This window comes from Carassius auratus, chromosome 5 (genome assembly GCF_003368295.1).
Source record: "Carassius auratus strain Wakin chromosome 5, ASM336829v1, whole genome shotgun sequence".
In the NCBI taxonomy this organism is placed as follows: domain Eukaryota; kingdom Metazoa; phylum Chordata; class Actinopteri; order Cypriniformes; family Cyprinidae; genus Carassius; species Carassius auratus.
The window spans coordinates 15,132,553-15,154,230 of record NC_039247.1 but is presented as its reverse complement, the minus strand read 5'-3'; the positions used below and the strand labels follow the sequence as shown (position 1 = coordinate 15,154,230).

General features: G+C 36.4%; 1 protein-coding gene across 1 annotated transcript in view; it reads right to left on the bottom strand.

Moving 5' to 3' along the window:
• Positions 1 to 633: 633 nt before the first annotated feature.
• Positions 634 to 21,678, bottom strand: part of LOC113077783 (uncharacterized protein C4orf22 homolog) — a 50,428-nt gene continuing 29,383 nt past the window's right edge. Inside the window, exons 4-6 of the mRNA XM_026250056.1 lie at positions 7,588 to 7,730; positions 2,276 to 2,405; positions 634 to 917 (exon numbers count right to left, since the gene is read on the bottom strand). Coding sequence (XP_026105841.1) covers positions 795 to 917; positions 2,276 to 2,405; positions 7,588 to 7,730 — 396 coding nt within the window. The 3' untranslated portion in view covers positions 634 to 794. The remainder of the gene's footprint in view (positions 918 to 2,275; positions 2,406 to 7,587; positions 7,731 to 21,678) is intronic.

Below are 21,678 nucleotides of genomic sequence, written 5' to 3'. Positions count from 1 at the left end.
AACTGATAAAAAGTGACTGTGTAGACTTTAAAATGTTACCAAAGATTTCTATTTCAAATAAGTGCAGTTATTTTAATAATAATAATAACAAAAAAAGTTTGCATAAACTGGACCCATTCAAGTACCATGATGACACCAACATGTACAATGAGCCACCACCATAGCAATATCTTGCTGACTACTTTTTGTAAACTTGCAAAGACAAAATTATTGACTGATGGATATCTAATGCAGTATCTCATTATCTGAAATCATGTAGAATGGGTGTCACTGTCCATTTCATTGAGTGTTTTGGAGCTTTTAGTCAAAATGAAGCTACAAGCAGTCATGTTGGGACATGAAAGAACCCCTAAGTTTCTAAAGGGCTTTATCTTTGATTTGCTCAGACAAACAGAGTTGTTATAGATAAGAGTACAGTAAAAAGCTCAGGTTCCCAAGTAAGTGGCTGCATCATCAGACAGTCTCTGAGAGCCATATCACTAGCCTCTCAAATGTGTGATGGCAGAGGATAAATATTTTAAAATGGCTAAAGTAATTAATAAAAAATAAAAATGAGCCATAAAATAAATTAGTAATTTTTATTCAGATATTGTTAAATGAATATTCATATTTTATATAAATGAATAAGTCAGTTTATCACTCTTTTTTTTTTATCTGTCCATTTGGCCCTAAAGAAAAAAATGCACATATGACACTCTACATATCCAGATGTTGTGCACAATATGAAGTCAGAAGTATAAAAAAACAGTTTTAATGTAGATGAAATTAGAGGCTTCAAGTGCTTTTTAATACATTTAATTGGAGAGTGGTGCACAGGAACTGGTTGTGGGTTTTCTGGTGATGTGGTCATAAATGACAACATGCATATATGGGTCACACTGGACAGGAGTTCGGATGGAGCTATCGCCAGGTGTAGTCTGTTGGGTTAAAGAAATAATAATAAAAAGTGTTTAAAAATGTGAACAATTTTATTTATAGGATCATTTTTTAAATGTCAGATCCAATTTATAGCAATATAAGAAAGTACTTTATAACTGTATTTTTCCATAATTGTAGTAAGTTTAAATTGATGTAAACTACTTTGCTAGAGGACTAAATCTGTTACATACAAGTTATACTTACATTATTCGCTGCACATTATGAATAATAAGTGTGTCTTTAAAATATGGACTCCATAGGGTGCTTCCACCAAGAATACATACGATCTTAAGCCAGCTGGGATAACTGTCAGAAGATTTAGGTTTCCATTAATTTTATGTATTTATTGTACATTGTGTCTGAGCTAACATAATCATTTTGTTTATTTTGAGCACAGATAAATGTAAACATATGCAGAAAATAAAATGAAATAAAGCAAACGAAAAGCATTAGCTGTTATAAGGACTTGTTATCAAACTAAACCACCAACTGCTACTTTGGCGGAATAACCAACATATTTTCATCAAACACGAGCATAACCCAAAGAAGAAGAATTTGAGTTTATAATTGTGAAATGTTCACAACATTGGCTATATCTAACGGAGCGATAAAACAAACTAACAAACAAACAAATTAAATTCAGTGTTTAATATGTGACAATTCCGCCGTTTGTATGAAGGAATGCATCCACATGGGCAATGAGGTCATGCCTGGTGGGGGCCTGAGGTTGGATTCTGGGTGCACGGGCGGTTTCAGTGTCTGGGTTCCTTAGCCTCCCCTCGTTTTTAATAGCCGGGCTGGTCGGGGTGTGCTCGACCACAGGCAATACTCGCCTCTGCCATCTCACCCTCAACGAGGCAGCCTGGGTGAGTTTGTGTTCAAGAGGCTAGTCTGCATTGTTGCTTCTTTTCAAAAAATAGCACGCACTCATAGCTCCTGGGCACACAGGCAAAAAAATAGTGGCACAGGTTCCAGGACTGAATTTCGCGGTTCGTTCTAACCCACTCTGACGGATATTTCGAGAGATTGGAACAAAAATGCTACCCAGGTGCAACAATACAATCTCTCCGCTTCACACAGAAGCTATTTGATATCATGACCAAAAATGCTTCACTTTGCTGTTATGCTTTTATGTGTTCATGATTATTTGTCATGATCAACTGATTAGGCACTGCATCTAATAGTAGTGGTATCAGAGACAAACAATACAATGTTCCTGTTTAAATCGTAATCAGCCTTGAGTTCAAGCGTTCATTTACTCATGGATGTTAAGTGAGAGCTAAAGCACGACTGAGAGAGGTCAGCAATCTCTGTTTACCAGTGTGTCACAAGTTCTGCTGAGATCAAACATGCTCACCTCTGGGTCAACATTCAAGATATTCCTGTCATTCTTGCACTTGAAGAGCAGGCCCCTTGGATTCTTTGTGATTACCTCATAGTTTGAGCTGGCGTTATCTTTGGCCACCTGTGTACCCCAGTTGTAGAAGCTGAAGAAAAAGTTTAATTAATCAGTTTAGAATGCTTACAGATAATAAAATGCATGGATTAAAGTTGTTGACAGAAAAACTACAGTATGGATGAATGGCTTTGATGAATACAATGAAGTATATAAACTATGATGCTTTTTGTGAGTTTTTCACAGAAAGATGAAATAACACATTTGTCCCCAGTTTGATAAAAGGTGCACTTGGAAAGCCTGGTGTTAAGTTGTATATAAGGAATTCATGATCTAGAGTCCAAAATTGAGAGCCAACTAGCCAGTGCCATTCATTGTGTTTCTCTATTTTTGGAAGACCAAATACATTTACATTGTTAAGTAGATTACCATGCCAATCCTCAGAGAATTTTCATGACAGAAATCAGTTTTCCCCTAACTGAATACAGAGACTGGATATTTATTTGAATGATGTTCAAGAATAGATGTCCAGTTTCAAAAATCTGTTCACACATGAGCTTCTACAAAGCTTTCAAGACATTCCAGGCTAAAGGGAAAAAACATTTTCTCACAGCTACAACCCGAAAATTCCTCTGTGTTCACTGATCAATGTAAAGACTGTGAACCAGCAGGCCACTCAAAATGGCATTGAGAAAAGATCTAAATGTAATTAATGCATGCAATGAGTAATAACAAAAAAATAGATTGTCTGGCCCGTGTAAGTGGTTCTCCTCACAAGATTAACTGCTGGAAGACAGCTTGCTCAAATGGACCTCAGCTTTTCCCAAGCAATAGTTTGTGGTCCAAGAACAAAGCTGGACTTTGGGGAGAGGCTCTTTATAAGTCCAAGGGAGAGGCACATGGATGCAAGAGCATTTCATTTTCTGTCAAGATAACACTGTGGATGTCAGCCAAAGCTTTATACATTTTGTATTGCTGCAATACTACTGAAACATTTTACAGATGCTGTGTATAAGAAGTTATGACCTTAACCTCAAGGATATAAATCATTGCCTTTTGAGATATGATCCTCATATGGAGGATTTGGTAAAGTAACAATCCCTGATGCAGTATACAGACACTCGGATATTTGGACACTGAAACATTAAGCTATATAATAAATGACTAATATGTCTATTAACTAGATCAGAATTAATTCCATTGTGGTGTCAAGTATCTATACAAATTAAACATGTGTTCTGAGTCTGTTTGTCACAGAAAGACAGTTGTCAGTATTCCTGCAACACTTGGTCTGGATCAGCTCTTCCTTGCGCACCCAAATTTAAATCGAACAAAAAGGAAACGATTAAAGCCCATTTTTTTCAGTGCTCTGTAGGCCCATCCTATGGCTGTACCATCTTGAAAGAACTCCAGTTTATCATAATTTATTACATATGGCTCTGTGTATATAGAGAGAACGCATGAAGGAAAGACACCTCACACTTCCTTTTCCACTTTTTCCTGTCAAGGTGACCAGAAACCATGGTGCTGGTCACCAAAGCAAACAAATTGAAAATACTGGCTAATAAGATGTAAACAAAAAGTAATGGTCTGAATTCAACTGAATTAAACAGGGTCTCCACTTGCCATTTTGTATCACAGGAAAGACTTCCTTTGGTTGCCATCAGAGTGACTGCCATCACGGTAAACATGGCAGACCCACACAAAGAGCCAGATTTTGTAGAAAATACAGTGATGCACGAAATGACAAGTTTAGCTCTTGTTCTGTTTGCCTTTGGATCAGACTTTCTAGTCCAACATGGATTTCTCTTCATAAAAAATAGAAGGTCCTCACTTTTCTTCTCTCCATATGGTCCATAACATACACACAATATAAAACTCTGCGAGAGACTTAGAAGCAAGGATGCATATTGACTTCCTCCTTTTTAAAATAAGGTTTGACAGCATCTTCTGTGTCTATTTATACTGAAACGCCATATAGCAATTAGAATTTTTGGGTTAACCACTTTTATGCAATGGCGAACCACTTATTTTTGGTCAAAGAAACGGGACAGATGTGAGATATTTTAACAGAGAACATGAAAAGATGGGCAGAGAAAAATTCTCCAAAGCCTTTAAATGTTCAAGTCAGAGGAAGCTGATTGAAAACGCATGATTTAGACATATTCTTTGGCACTTCTGGAGGTGTCGCTCAGTTAACATGAAATGCTTAATATTCATAGTGCAGATGAATGGCACCCCACCCACACTCTTTTACTAATTTGTGAAAGACCAGGATTTTTTTATCCTTTATTTAACCAGGTAAAACTCATTGAGATTAAAATCTCTTTTATAAGAAAGACCTGGCCAAGATGCAGCGTAAAAAACAAAAACAAAAAAACAAAAAACAAACATAAGGAACAGTTTTCAACATACAAAAAACCCACATCAAATACACATACATATATATACATATATACATACATACATACACACACACACACACACACATATATATATATACACATATATATATATATACACATATATACACATATACATATATCGCAAGACCAAGTGCTGAATAAGGCTTAATATAACTTTATGAACAATTACACTGACCAATGTTCACCTGCTCCACATTCTTCAGAGTTGAAACAAACTGTCTATAAGAAATAAAGGTAGTCATTTTCAATGATTTCTGAAGAAGGTTCCAGGCAGAAGGTGCTGCAAACATAAAGGCTTTTTTCCCTAATTCTGTTTTGACACGGGGTACCAACAAGTGTAGTACATCATTTGAACGTAATCCATAATGGCTATGATTACTTGTTAAAAGGACACTCAAATAAGTAGGAGCTAGTCCAAGAAGTGCCTTGTAAATGAAACATAGCCAGTGAGTGTACCTTTTTGCATCAAGAGAGGGCCATTTTTCTTTATAATAAAGGATACAATGATGTGTCCTATAACCACAACCAGTAAAAAAACGTAATGCACAATGATACACAACATCCAGTTTCTTCAAACATTGGGCAGAAGCATTCATATATATCAGATCACCATAATCTAATATGGGAAGAAAAGTGGCCATTACCAGGTATTCTCTAGCGCGAATGGATAAGCATGATTTTGATCTGTAGAGATAGCCAAGCTTTATCTTAAGCTTAGAAACCAGATTGCTAACATGGGTTCTAAAACATAATTTAAAATCAATGATTATACCCAAATATTTATAACTGTTAACTAATTCAATTTCATTTCCTTCAAAAGTTGAGATGCTTGAAGAAGAAACTGGAAGTTGTCTCGAGTTTGTGAATACCATAATTTTTGACTTTTGTACATTTAAGACCAGCTTAAGCTGTTTTAAACGGTTCTGAACAGTATTAAATGCAGACTGCAAAAGCTCAAAGGCTTGTGCAGTAGATGATGCAGTATAGTAAATAACAGTGTCATCAGCATAAAAGTGATACATAGCATTCGATAGATTTTCACAAAGTTTGTTTATATATATTGAAAATAATATGGGCCCTAATACTGAGCCTTGAGGAACCCCCTTGGAAATAGGCAAAAATGAAGACACAGAACCAGCCATTCGAACACTTTGGGTTCTACCTGACAAATAATTTGCAAACCAATCTACTGAATGCTTAGACAAACCAATGCTCACTAGACTGTTCACAAGAATGCCGTGATCGACTGTATCAAAAGCCTTTGAAAGATCTATAAACAACGCAGCACATGTTTTCCTATTATCCAATGCCCCAGCAATATCATTTATCACCTTCAATGCTGCAGATATGGCGCTATGTTGTTTCCTAAACCCTGATTGAAAAGGTGAAAGGATATCATTTATATTTAAAAATTCCTTTAGTTGCTCACCAACCAGGCGCTCAAGGAGTTTAGCTAAAATACACAGCTTAGAAATAGGCCTATAGTTATTCAAAATAGATGGATCGCCCCCTTTTAGTAATGGTGTAACATGGGCTGACTTCCATACTTTAGGGATGTCGTTTTCGACAATTGTTAAGTTAAAAATATAACATAAAGGCTCCGCAATGAAGTCAGCTGCTATCTTAAGGAAGAAGGGATCTAAATTATCAGGACCAGCAGACTTTTTTGTGTCTAATTCCTAAAGGGCTTTATGGACTTTGATAATTGATAAAGGAGAAATATAAAATTGTTTTTCTAAAGGTAAACATGGGTTAGAGGGGTTCTCCTGTACAAAGGAACCAGAAGAATCAGGACATATGGATTCAAATAGGGACCCTGAAGAAATAAAGTGCTCATTAAAGCAAGCTAGCATTGTTTGTTTATCAGTCACCTTGCCTGAATCAGCCATAACATGAGGGGGTAGTTCACTACAGCTAATATTTCCAAAATAGGCTTTAATAATTTTCCAGAACTTGCTTGGATTATTTAAGTTTTTTGTAGTTTCATTAACGAAATACTCTGATTTTGACTTTTTAATAAGAGATGTAAGTCTATTTCTCAATTGCCGAAAATAAACCCAGTCCGTAACATTACACTACACAACACTGACGGAGAATGGATGTTTGTGTACTTCAGTGCTTCATAGTTACCAAACAAAAGTCTGAAAGAATGTTATAATAGTGTTTTAAAAATCCACCAAGTTTGGATCAAGGAAAAAGAGGATAGTCTGGTTTGTAACCTAGAATTAGTGAGAAATCTGTAAAGGTGCTGCTTTGAGTCAGTATAACCAAATAAATCAGTCTATTCTATATAAAGAACGGTCTCTTTTTCTATTATTTCTAAAGGTTTGGTGATTGTCCTCAGCTGGTGGCCATGAGTTTTATTTTTGTGGTGAGGCAGTCAAAGTCTGTCAGCTGTAGTGTGGATTCATGCATCTGTACGGGAAGAACACAGCATCTGCTCCATCTTAATGGCAACCACAAGCACTGCCTGTTATTGTTCCTGTGAGAAGGATGTTGGAGGAAAGAGAAAACAGAGAGCGAGTGAGAGAGAAAAGGACCAAAAGAGAAATAGGGAGAGAAAGAAAGACGGAGCTGAGAGTCCATAGCTTATGCTGTAGTATACTTCCTTTACCTACTCTGAATCGATCATGTGCTGTGGGAGTTAATACGTGGACATACATACACTGGCTTTGCTTCGACTGTATTTCATGCATATTGATATTTTGTAGAGGGTATACTTTTTAGAAAGACAAATGCTTCAGGGATCAGAAGGATGCATGCACATTAATCTGACAACATCTAACCTTACTAAAACAATAGCAACCGGAAATCATCACGCATGGGTCATAATAATAGTAGGCTTACCTTAAGTCAGTTGGTTTTGGCATAAGCCTTTTCTTTCCACTGAAATATGGTTTAAAGTCTTTAAATTTTAGTCGGTGGGAGTAGTCTATATACCCAGATATTTCCTGTCCGTGAGAATTTTGGTCCCTTATGAAAATGATGGACTGCAAGAAAAACAGGAGGACATAAATGTATAAATAATCTGGAGTGCAATATGCTATACTGACAAAATAGACAATGGAGAGATATAAATCATTGCAACAGAGGAGATTCTGTTACAAATGCACCTTTAGTAAAATTGTGTAACAGCCCATACCATGAATCACAAAAAAAAAAAAGAAATAAAAATAAAAAAATAAGAAACAAAGTGTTATTCAGAATGGAAGACAGAAACATTGCACAGTTCAGAGTTCAGTCAGCAGTTGTTTTGTCTGGATGCTAATAATGAAAGAATGACTTCCAACCACATTTGCTGTGAAGAGGATCTTTGTTTTGGCTTGTCCGTTTACCTCTAAGAGACAGCGAGAGACAGAGTCACACTTCTTTTGTGAGATCATCCTTTTTTGATAGCATAGTAAATGATATCACATTTGTATTTCTATCAGATCCCTGGCCATCTGTGGATTTCCCTTACATGTGCAGGATAAAAGTGAGATAACTAGCACTGCAGACTTGAAAAGGAACGGCCCTCCTTTAGATGCTTTAAACAGATGCTATCGGGTTCACAGCTGGCCAGAGGCTGATCCAGCTACCTTATCTGTGGCTTTTGCGCTCCCCCGTCAGTCTTGAAAAGAAATCATCAAGCAAAGGTGAGGAATTACAGTGGGCAGAGCAAGGATTGAAGATCATCTTTCGATTGCTGAAGAGGAATCAAAACCCTCTAGCCCACAGTCATACAATGGCAGAAAGGTTTCCTCTCGCCCTCATAAGTCCACAGGCCAAGTGATAAAAACAGATCTGTGGAACTGTTTCCACCAGTTTCCCGTAGTTTAACAGAACAGGTGTGGCACCTTCAAGAAGTTTTCCTTTTAACTATCTGATAAAGAATCAGCCTCTTACGAGCAAACATTACTTACAGACTATGTCAGTAACAAGTGAACTAAAAAGAGGTGAAAATTATACTGATAGATATAAAAATCTAATTCACCAAAAGTACAATCTGGTCTTTGTCTCTTCCTACATTAATAGGGATACACAATGTATTTGTAGTATACAATACTTAACACAATAATTAATTTTCTGTAGTCATTACTCCAGTCTTCATTATCACATGATCCTTCATAAATCAAGCAAATTCATCAATGCTGAACACAGTTGTGCTGTTTAATTTAATTATTATTTTTTTTTTTAATTCTGATACATTTAAAAAGAAACTTTAATCAATTGAATACATCCTTGCTGAATAACAGTTTTAATTTCTGAAATAACTAAATAAATAAATCTTACTGACCCCAAACTTTTGAACAGTACTGCAAGTATATACATTTTAATGAAAATAATCATCTTCACATATCGACCAGAATTGTTATAATGTTTATGATCTCTCTAAATGTCACTAAAAATAAATTTAGTTGACAAAGTCTAAATAAGCAATTTTACAATACATCCAAAAATATCCATAAGCATGCTGATTTTGTTTTGATAGTGTCTAAAGACTGACGGCTCAAGAAAGCGTGATACTCTCACAGACCCACTCTTGAGCAGTGTGGCACTGAATGAAGAGAACACACTGAATGGTTTTTATCACGGGTCTGGCTGGTTCATGAGGATGTTTCCTCTGGTATAGGATTCACCGATGACGCATTTCTTTCAAGGCTCGGACGTGTGTGTCCAGGTGGTATGGTGGCACCCTCTCGAATGGATAACACTTTGAGAGGAAAGCAGGGCCTCTTGGTGCTCTCCGCCTGGGAACAATCCTGCACTGTCAGGGAGGCTTGCAGGTGTCTGAGGGTGTCAGCTGGCCTCTGTTTATTATTGGTGGGCTGTGCTTTAGGAGGAATCCCAGGCCATCACTAACAACTGTGTAAATTTGTCGGGGTAATGAAAACATGACCTGGATGAGAGGAATGCTTGAGGTCGGAGTCCTTTTTTTTTGGCAGCCTTACCCTTGTCCCTCTTTAGGTGTTCCTTTAAGGGGGGAGGGGGAGCTGCTTATTTGACTTGGACGTGACTTCACATAGTGGGGATTGTGTAATAGATGCAGCGGTGAGTCCAGATGTGCTGAGGTGTTCTGCTTCTGTTGGGATCAGCCAGAATCGCATTTGGCCTTTAGAAAAGTAAGAGGGCCTGGAAGTGCTCTACAGGGTCACAGGACTTCAAACAAAAAATCCTCTAATCTGGCAATGCGATGCACGTTTTTTTCTTTTCACTCAAAACATAGAAATTATACCACCTCTGAACTCACATAACCGGCCACTTGCCAATATCCTAGGGCTAAAAATACACAAACATATACATATGTTTTACATAAATGCTGGTAAATATTAAAATGAAATACAAATGTCATAGAATTAATTATATATTTATACTGTGGAAACATATGTGTATATATAAACACACACATTTCCTGAGGAATTTTCTTAGCCTGCGTGAACAGAAGGCTGTAATTCTGTACATGTGATTTGAATTTGGCCAACATGTGCATGAATCTTTGGATGTGTTTAATAATGCTTGAAAAACTGAAATGCTTAGGGGTTTTTAAAGGTTTTTTAAAGGTGTATTTTTTTATTTCAAACCTACTCAGCCTATCGCTAACAATTAGTGTGTGTTCAAAATGGTTAAAACATCTCAATACAGGACACAACCACAGAGTGGCTCCAACAAATGATTGATGAATCTGGCAGAGTTGTAATGTAACATCTTTTGAATGTCTTTGACAGACTTAAAGAGTTTCTGTGAAAATCTGTGCAGTACAAATGAAAATAATCAAAAGATGTTGCTTCCTTTTTCTTATAATGACAGGGTGTGTCAGAAGACAGATGTCCTGGCACGAGGAACAAAAATGTACAACTTGACCATACCGAAAGACTGGTTGCTCGTTTTGGCAGCTGGACATTCAAATCTGGATTTACTTTGAGAATTTCTGAGTTTTAAAAATAGTGTGATATATATTCACAAGAAGAAACTGAGAGAAGGAAAGAAAAGAAAGTAATCTAATCTTGTTACTGTGGGACAGCAAATTCAAAGCAGGTGGTGGCACTGTGACAGGACTTTTTGGGAAATACAGAAATAGGATTGCTTTGAGTTTTGTGGTTGTGAGAAGAAAAGAATGTATATCAAGAAAATACCAAAAAAGATAAAAAAGGAGGAAAGGATAAAATAAGGTTGTTTATACAGGGGTTGAAGGGGAGATGGGATTTAAGCAAATGTTTACTCATGTGTTTGGCTTTTCCGATCATAAACACATTGCTTGGGTGTTTGTGCAAGAAAATAAACAGAGCCTGAGCAGGTGTCCTCTGGCCATCTACAAAACACCCTGAAAGGAGCTGGTTTTCACTCTGAGGACTGAGATGGCACTCAACAACTGTGAACACTGTTGGGCAGAGAGCTAAGCAAAATAAATATATAAATAAAAACAAAAAAGAGTAGAGACCAAACCACAAAATAGGTGGTTTTAACCAAAGGGGTCAAGATTTGGTTGGTTAGCAGCATGGTTAAGACAACCCCTGCTGGTAAATGATGTAACTACACCTTTGTGGGGGCAAATATAATCCGTTTTTTTTCTTCTTCCAAGCAAGGCATAAATTATATTTCATTTAATGAAATTAGATGTTTTGCCTATGACCATAATTGGGTTCTCTTTAAAGCTGTATGATACAATCAAGATAAAAAAATAATTAACTGCTTAAACAATCTGAAAAAAAGCAATGCATGCTCATGCATTTTTAAAGACAGAAACCATGCCTAAACTGCATAAAGAGGCAAAGCTTTCAAATACCAAATGCCTGTGCAACAGGTGGGAAATGTTCCAGATTGAGTAAAATCCATTTGAATGCTAGGTTCAGAGGTCTATATTGATGAGAAGAGTCAGTGTATCTACTGTCAAGGGAAAAGCTAAGATATGTTGAGAATTATAGCTTAAAAAACTAGCACCTGGGGCCAACAAAAGTGTCAGCACACAAATCAGTTGAGTTTAAGCCTCTTTTGAGATTTCCTATACCAATGTGACTCCACGCAGCAAGCTTTCCCCAGCAGTGCTACTACAACAACCTTTTTCCACATTCTTTTGGCTTCCATGTTACTTCTGGGAAAAATTTCAGTTTATCTGAAACATGTGCAAAGCACTGCCCTTAGGGACTTAGAGATTCATATGAACCTGTGAGAAACCTTTCCAAAGACTGACATTTATGGATTAAGTGCTCATCAATTTTATCAGACACTTCCTTTTTCCTAAGTCATAACATTTTATGTTTCTTACACATTGTGTAGTAACACAGACAGGAAAAAAATAATAATACTACAGGTCATGGACTACTTAGATGTTCACAATGTTCTGCTGTTTGTTTTGTTTTTTGAATGTGAAGAACTTCATATTTATTCATCAAATATTTTAATGGGCTTACAAATGCTCCTACAATCACATTGTTTAACATAACACACCTTATATTGAAGAAGGCAATAAAATAACCAAAATCAGACTGGCTTGCTTATGTGAATCTGGATCCCTTTAATTGTGAACTAATACTAGCTGCTCATACTGATAAAGAATTCTCTTTTGGCTACAGACAAAAACAATAATGTTTGTAAAGCCTGTCTTTATTACTGGAGGACACCACCTGCACAAGCGCATGAAGCGAAGCAAAGAGATGAACCAGAGCTGACTGAACACATGCAAAAATGATAAACCTCAAATCTTTACAAACTCTTAAGCTCCCCTAGTCACTGCATGAAACACATTGAAAGAACATCATTTTCTCTGTTTCATTAACAAAATGTATTTCACAAGGACATTATTGGAAAACAAACATAACAGCTTTTCCATATATTTTCTAACACACTTTAAAGTTACTTCACAAGGCAATTGAGTCAAACTTAAAAGTTTACATATTAATATTTAAGTGCACTGTACTTAATACATCATACATACTGCTTTCAATAGTACTTTGTTGAATATTAGGGCTGCTCGGATCACGATCGGCCGATCGTTAATGCGCATCTCGTCAGTAAAGTCGGTTCTCTAATCAGCTGTTAATTCCATCAGGTGCGTGATTACACATAGAGCAGCTGTTACTACACGGAGCCGTTGTTAACTGAACATTTATATAAAACAATTACAAAACAATGTTTTCTATAATCAACTCAAAATATCAAACATGTTTGATATCCTCAGACGAGATCTGGATGGAGTCTGCAGCTAAAAAAAAGGAACGTGAGCTGTGACCCTCACACACTACGTGATTTTCTATCAAATCTGTCAGCTAAAATCTGCAGACTTGCTCTCAGCCACTAGGGTCAACTACTCCAGACTAGATCTGTGGAGAATTGGGGCAAAAATCATGTAGTGTATCCCAGCCTTTAGTAGTACTTTTCGGGTTTACAGTTTATAGATATGCTGTCCTTGCTTATGGTGGCCGAGAGGGCTCAACACTCTGCAACTTAAGAAAACACATGCAAACTGAAAAAAAAAGATCTTCATTAGTTTGACAGCACAAGTGTTGTGAAACGCTGCAAATCATCACAACACATGCATATAACGAAACGCGCTGCAAATTCATTATATGCATGTGTTGTGATGATTTGCAACGCTTGTGTTGTCAAATTGATGAAGATGTTTTTTTATTTGATGGTGTTTTTTCAATTTGCATGTGTTTTCTTAAAATGCAGCGTGTTGATCTCTCTCGGCCACCGTACTTGCTGGTTCAGGGTACACATTACCAGCTGTAGTGCTGCGATTTGTCAAGATGGGAAAGCTTATGAATCTGATCATATGTAGGTAGGACACATGGCTTATTTTCATAACCTCCCTTTGATTTTTAAGAGGATGATGCTATACTGGGCTCTGTATTCCTGTGGATTGCAGCTAGGTAACCAGACCTTTGTTGAATTTAACAAACGGTAGCCGTATTTAACGATGAGTTCAAATCAAATCTTTTTGTCTCAGAAACCTGCAGGGCCGTTGCTATGATTTGAACTTGATACAGTATTACAAGGTTTCCACTAGCGTTGAATCAAAGAACTGGGAGGAAAGTCTGACGCAATGGACCTCAAGATTTCTATGAATGGAGTAGAATGATAAATGAGTCATGTTACTAAAACCTAATGTTCTAGGGTTGAAACCACATTTACAGCTGCTATGTGTCCCCTGACTGAATGTAGCAGGAACTTCTGTGTAAAAACGTTTGTTGAATTCTTCGGCCGGACATAAAAGGTGGCCACAAACAACTTTATTTTGGAATGCACTCCCTTCCTGTTATTTGAGAAGAGTGTGTTAAATTAAGAGCAGAAAAATAAAAATAAAAAATGAAGCTCATATAGTGCAATGCTAGATAAACTAAATAACACTTAATAAAAAGGTTCCATTTGTTAACATTAGTAAACAAAATCAGACAACATGAAATATTTAAAACCTACTAAAGCATTTATTAATTTTAATATTTCCCAATATGATTATCTTATTTTATTTATTAGGCCTGAACTAAATTAACTAACAATGAACAAAGATTTTTAATTACATTGGTAACTGACATTAAATAATGGGACATTATTGTAAAGTGTTACCGATAAAGTTACACTCTAGAAATAAATAATGAGAAAGCACTTATGAACCTCTTTGCAATCTTGCAATAGTAGTTCAAGGGGACAGGTTTCAATAACTAGGGTGAAAATTATATCCTATATTTCAAAATTCCCTAATGTCTGGGTTTTGGCTTTGTTTTTCTATTATTTTCATACTTGCTTAAGGCAATAACTGTAAAGTAGTTTTAGCTTGCAGGCATTGTACATAATTGGGCAATCATGGCATGCAAGGTGCCACGAAAAAAAAAGATAAAACCCTGACCAAGTAATTAAGAAATCCCAACCAGGACATGTCTGGGAAAAAGAGGATTTATGGTCACCCTATAACAACCAGGCTGCTGGGATATGCTGCAATTAACAGTTTACTTATCATCACATGACTTCTACGAATTTCATGAACGACAGGATAATCTGTAGCTGTTTCATAGCACATTCGAAAGCTTTTGAATTCATATACAATATAAAAGAATGAATTTCAGAAAATACTGATTACATAAACAGTGCCTTTATGGGGACAACTGCTCATCACCGCTATTCAGAGCTCATTCAATTCATAACTGCTCTGCCTGTGTCTGCTTTAACAATAAAAGGTAAACATTTTATATAGTTAACTCAAAGTGTCTTTTCTGGGCCTCATTCTTCAAAAGGAACTGCAAGCCAGGATAGACTTCTGTCTAAAGCATTGCAATCATAGTAATTACACAGTGCCTCTGGCCTAACCAAACTTATCCTCCTGTAATTAGGAGGGCTAGTCCCAAATGCACCGTGATAACATTCCTGCCTCGCACAGGACGGTCTTCTGCCCTGCTGACTACGGACTTAAATTCTGTTCTCAATGCACATGAAGGTTTGTTTGCATGTTTGTTTTAGTTTTTTTTCATGCATCTGACTGTTTACATACCTACAGGTGGTTCCAAACAGAAAACACATTTAGCAAGGGAGATGGAAGAAGCTCATCTTGGTCACTTCAACTGTCTTTTATAACAGTGGCTCATTATTCTAAGATAGTCCGAAAAAAGAAAACACCAACTGTCTTTATCGCAGGTGAGATCTAATATCTCGGCTCAAGACAGTTCTTGGATACTTCGAGGGAAGTGCGATTACGAAATAGCACAGGAGGTGTTAAAAAGAGCCCACACAGGTGCAGGCAGCTTTTTTCCTAGGAAAGAGTAAGAGAGGGCGAGAAAGTAAGAAAAAAAAAAAACAGTAAGGGGTAGTAGGGTGTTGTCCGCTCTGCCTCTTGTCAAGAACCCTTGAGAAGCAATTATTTCCCTTCTTCTTTTTCTTGGAAAATGTTTGCTTTTCACTATAGCTCTGTGTAAAGGGTGTAGCATACACGGCTGCTCGGAACAACCCACTGGAGTATTTTAATTGTCTTTAAGGAACATTCAGCCATAGCAAAGTTAAAGAGGAAAAGGAAATAATGGCTGATTAAGAAAACATTACTTTATATTTCATCATCCCTTAATAACTACTAATGATGAGAAAAACAGCTCATTCCAAAAAACTGAAGAAAATATTAGTTCAACATTACAATTTAAACACTAATAAATCCAACAGATGTATTAAAACAACACAATATATACAATTTAAATTGTTTTCTTACCAGTTTCACTGTCTGCCTTCATTTACTGACAGTGTGAAGTCATATTTGCAGTGGTCATACTGGTTTGAAAATAAGCCACACACAATTTTTTCCCCCTCAATGTAGTTAAAGTCATCTTTGATGTTCTTGACCATAAATTACACAATCGTGATGAAATGGGGTTGGGTGTTGTGATATTTACTGTACTGTTAGAGGTTAAGGAATGCTTTTCATCTGCCCATTTGGGCCTGGGGGATTCATTTGGGGAATGCTAGGACTGCATTCAGAGTGGTCAATAACTTAGCAGAAAGCAAAGATTATTACAAGCTATGGCACGGTTTAAACCCTGTGGTCACATGGAAAAAATATGGAAATCTTCTTTAAAATAATTTTCATTATTTGTGCTTGGATATAATTAAACAGAACCACATACCACCAACTGATCACAGTTAATGTTCATAAATTTTTTTAACATAAGCAGTGAGAGTAGAATATTTAAGCAGTAGTATATTTAAGAAATAAGGATGAAAGAAGGAAAGAAGGATAGGAAGAAAGAAAGAAAGAAAGAAGGAAAGAAAGAAAGAAAAATAAAGATTTGTTGATGCATGCACAACAAATGATGCATGGCTTCAAAGCACTGGGTGGAGTGTAATGTGTCATTTCCACCCTTAAATGTTTATATCATTGTGATCTTAACAAGGTTAAGAAAAAAAAAATTTTTTCTTATGTTAAGCATCATTACCCATTATAATAAGAAATCTTGATATTACATGAAGATCTGATAACTGTAAAAGACTAATTTGAACTTGTGGTTAAAAACTACTTGAAAGAGCTAAGGTTTATCCATTATTAAAATGCCCCTTAAATAACTTCATAAAAGTCATCAAACACACTCTTATTTATGATTCTATAGCAAGTATATCCAACTGTGTAAGTGTTGTTCTTTCTTAAATAACATTGTATGACTGTCCTGATTGTAGCCCAGCTAATGTGACTTGAACAAGCATATATATATAGGGAGAGAAAGAGAGAGATTTATTTGCAAAGTTATTTTTGGCATTTGTTCTTATAAACTTGCTTATTATGAAATAATCAAAGTAGCTTTTAGTTCAACATTGTGCAGCCTTTTTTTTTTTTTTTAGCTCTCCTAAACATTCTCATAATTACTAACCTCAAATAAATTTCCTTGTATTCTTCTTTCTCTCTCTCTCTTTTATTTATTTTTTTGCTTCTTTGCAGCCCTGCTCTGAACAAACTTGATTATCTATTGTTTAAAAGGAATACATCACACACTTCTCTCAGAAATTCTTATTTCAAGTTATTTTAAACCCTCAATTAATTTTCCTAAACTCCTGATACAACAGTATGAATCTCAAATGAGCACTGCTATCTAAAATAATGTTACCTCAGGGATGCTTTCACCGCAACGGGCTCCTTTATTTTCTATAGAGTTCCAGTTTGTCAAACTGACACACATTTTAGCTAAAGAATTTAATTTTATTTACAATAGTCCTAAAGAAAAACAAAAAATCAGCTTTGGATGAATTAATTGGTACCTGTTACATATTATTTATGTACATAAGGTAAATTGTTTTCTTAAATAAAGACAGACACTAAATCGCCTTAAAACAATTCTTTCAAACAGACTACCAACAGTTATGGTAGGGAAAGCAAAGATTATTATTTGCAAGTACCTAAAAAAGAAAGTAATAAATCTGTTTATTAATGCATGATTTTTATCACACTCTAAAATGTGCTTATCTTGAGTGTGGTTGCCACATATCTGTAAACACCTTTACAGTTTTCCATAAAACTCAAATGCATTCAGTTAAGCATAGGGTTACTTTCACTGGACTGCATGTGGTTAGTGGTGCTATTTATATTTAACTGGTGTGACAGAGCAAGTGGCATAACAGTGTGAGGCCGGCAGAGCTCTTGATGACTAATTCCCCTATCTACTTGTGTGGTACAATCTGCTCACAAACCCTTGCTCGGTTCAAATCCATGCTTCGAAAAGATCTGTTGGCAGATACTATGTATTTAGCAGTAGTCTTACAGAATAAGTAAAAGTTGAGTTAACACCGAAAATGTTTTCTTTAAGAAAAAGACATAGTGACGATCCCACAGATATGGACATTTGATATAAATGTTAATTCCTACACATTACACACTTAATAATTGTTTCAATACTTGGATTAAAAAAAAGAAAAAAGTAGAAACATTTGGGAATCCAAAAATGGATTGCATGTATAAAAATAAAGTGCATAGTCCTTGAATGAATTGTATTTCAAATATACAAGCCAATAAACAAGTTTCAAAACTGGCATGAATCAAGCAAGCAGGCCTATAAGCTAATTATTTTAATTAGAAAATTCTAATTTGATCAATAATTTACTAAACCATCTGCAATCTTCTTTAAGAGAGAGAGAGAGAGAGAGAGAGAGAGAGAGAGAGAGAGAGAGAGAGAGAGAGAGAGAGAGAGAGAGAATCTTATTTGTCTGCATAAGTGCTTGCAAATGTGGTAACATTTTATTGGAGGCTAAATACAGATAATAATTTCAGTGGTCAAAAACAATTTAACAAATGAAAGACCTGTTAAAGATTGATTCTTAGCTTGGTAATTAAAGGTTAGGAAGACCAAAATAAACAGTAGAGAAACAAGGTTATGATTAGACCTTTGAAAAGCATGATTGGCCTAAGAAGGAAGACAAGTTTGCCCTATATTTAAGACGGAATCCATTACTTCATCCAACTTGGCTTCTTCCTTAGAGTGAAAATCATTTTCAAATGAATTTTATAAGACACAACGGTAATAATGACAATGAGCCATATGGCAGAATATGAGTTTGAAAGAATGGAGTAGATTGACATTGTGTTGAAGACATGAATAACTTTATTAGTGCTGTGACTAATGGGTAAACCAGGGTAAACCTCGCCTACCACAACCACAGCTGAGCTTTACCACCACCACCCACTGAAAAGGAAAGAATATTGAGTCTAAACTAATGATTTACAAAGTAAGACTGAGCTTAACTGTATGAAGTCCAATTACTTTATATTGCATATTTAGAGATATTCTTAAAGGAACACTCCGACTTTTTGGGACTTTAGCTTATTCACAGTATCCCCCAGAGTTAGATAAGTCCATACATACCTTTTTCATTTCTGTGCGTTCTGTAAGTGTTATTCGACGCACCCACCACTAGCCTAGCTTAGCACAAAGACTGGATGTAAATGGATACTGTTAGCATAGTAATCCCAATAAGTGACAAAATAATGCAAACATTTTCCTATTTACATGTTGTGATCTGTATAGTCACAGCGTGTACAAATAACAAGGCTATATGAGACAGAGACCATTTTTAATCGTATAAATACTGGGAACTATATTCTCACTAGGCGTAGGAGCACAGTTAACCTTACTTGGGCGGAGTGATTAGCGCAGCACACGAGACACACTGGTTTTTTTTTTGTTTTTTTTGAGACGCGCTGTTGATGGTTCCGTAAACAAACAAACGTGACTAACCAGCTAGACGTGACTCGTGATCATGGCTGACTTTTACTGTGTATCAAACCAAGATCCAGAACCATATAGTTTTGAGCCAGAATACACAGACGAGGAGTTACAAACTTTGGAAGCTGTAAGACAAGATGTCGAAGCGAGAATCAGAACGGACACAGACTGGTGCTGTAAATGTGGAACAAGCCAAACTATGCCGACAGAACCGAGTGCCTTTGTTGTAATGAATGGGACCGGGTATTGCCATCAATGTCAAGGCTTGATGACAATCAAAATATTTGCGTCACTACCAGGGAAGATTTCTCTGCCTTTTTTTTAGAAACCTCACCTATAAATTACCAAACAAATGTAAATTGTTATCTATGAATTTTCCTCAATACTAACAAGGTGCAGGAACATTCTTGAGTGTGTCTAAGAATCCTGAAGTGTTTTCCTGTTGACTGGTATCATAAACAACCTCCATTCTTTTTTTCTATAGTTTTTTTCTGACATATAGAAAAGATGTATTAAGTTTCAGTGTGATTTGAATGCTTTAGATCAGTGGTTTTCAACCTGTGGTCCGCGTTGGTATTGCAGGTGGGCCACCAATAATTTTCTGTTCATTTCCAGTTCATTCTAGGGCTGTGCGATTAAAAGAAATCGTCATAAAATCACGATTTGAGCGTGCATGATTTCTAAATCACTTTATAGCACGTTTTTCCGCGGCCCTGACCTCCCGCAGTATGCTATCCGATCCAATCATAATGCATTGCGTCTAGCGCGAGAACCAAACAGACTGGGCATATGCCTAACTCCAGGTTCACACAATGTCCGTAATGCACCTTTTTTCTGAGCCCATGTTAATGGATCAGAGCATTCACAGTGCACGCAGTAAAAGTTTAGAAATAAAAACGTGCGAAAATAATTAATATCTAACAAATGAGCATAGAGAGAATTGTGAGCGCACAGGACAAAGTTTAAGTGAGAGGAGACACGTTTTAAGTGTGCACACTCTCTCCTCGCAAAGCAGCGTGTATCTGAGCAACCGCGTCTGGTTTTGTGACAGAGCAAAGGAAATTTGCGTGCGAACAGAGAGATTCGCCCTCGTGCATTATTTTAATGTGCTTTCGCGTTATATTTATGCGCTCTCGCTGCTGACTGCATACACATACTGTATACACACTGCAAACACCTGAGGCACCGCAACAATTAATGAGCTCTATGAACAATGAATGGCAATAAAAAAAATTTTTTTTGCCATAAGTCTATACATTTTGTTACATCTTTACTATAGTGATAATTTTGACTTAATGTCTGTTCTAGAGACGTTACAACTTTTTGATAAAGCTCTAATTGGTTTTCTTTTGGAAATATGTTTCAAATTAATCCTGAATGCATTTATGACTGTAAAAGCATGTAAAAGTTTGTCACAATCGCAAAATTGATCAAAGAAATCGCAATTTTTGTCCATATCGCACAGCCCTAGTTTATTCAATAAATACAGTTAACAATCTAGCTTCTGAGTACTTAGTTATTAACCCAACAATAGCGGGGTCAGTAAATTTTTTGAAGTGGGCCCTGCAAACATATGTGTGTGGTTGTGTGGGCCGCGAGTTGAAAAAGGTTGGGAACCACTGCTTTAGATGATGCATGATCACATTAACTGTGATAATGACTTTTGAATGATAGCAGGTGTAATGTAAAATTATATTAGTTCATAAATGCTATGTCCTATTTTTGCCATTCTGTGATGTGGTATGGCCAAACTATTTTTTCTTTGTATTTTAAGTATAAGATGTGCTGATGTTCAACTTATACATCTCATTCATAACGACTGTAAAAACTAAAAGCATCAAAGCACACTGGGCTGATGGTTGCAGCAGACTGTACTCAAAATAAAGTGATTTCTGGTTTCACTTAAGACACACACACACACACACCGTTTTTACACTGTTTGAGGAGACCAAAACAGACCCCCCCCCTCCCCTTTTTTTTTTAAACAAATCACACCTGCAACCTTTGAGAACTGAAAAATGGTAAACCTGGAACGACTGTAGTCTGAAAGCTATTTTACAACTCATTAACATGAATTGGCCTTTGCAATCCCTTTTTTTTTTTTAGGTTAAGCCCTGATGCTGCACTGGAGTCAATCTGAATAAGTAGCAGCTGTATATGACAAGGCAAAGAAAACATGCTCCATAGCCCTCTGGTGCTATTTTCCTTCCCACGGATCATGCACTGCTCCAATGTAAATATTACAATCTTTCTTGAGCTGATCATGTGCTAAATGGGA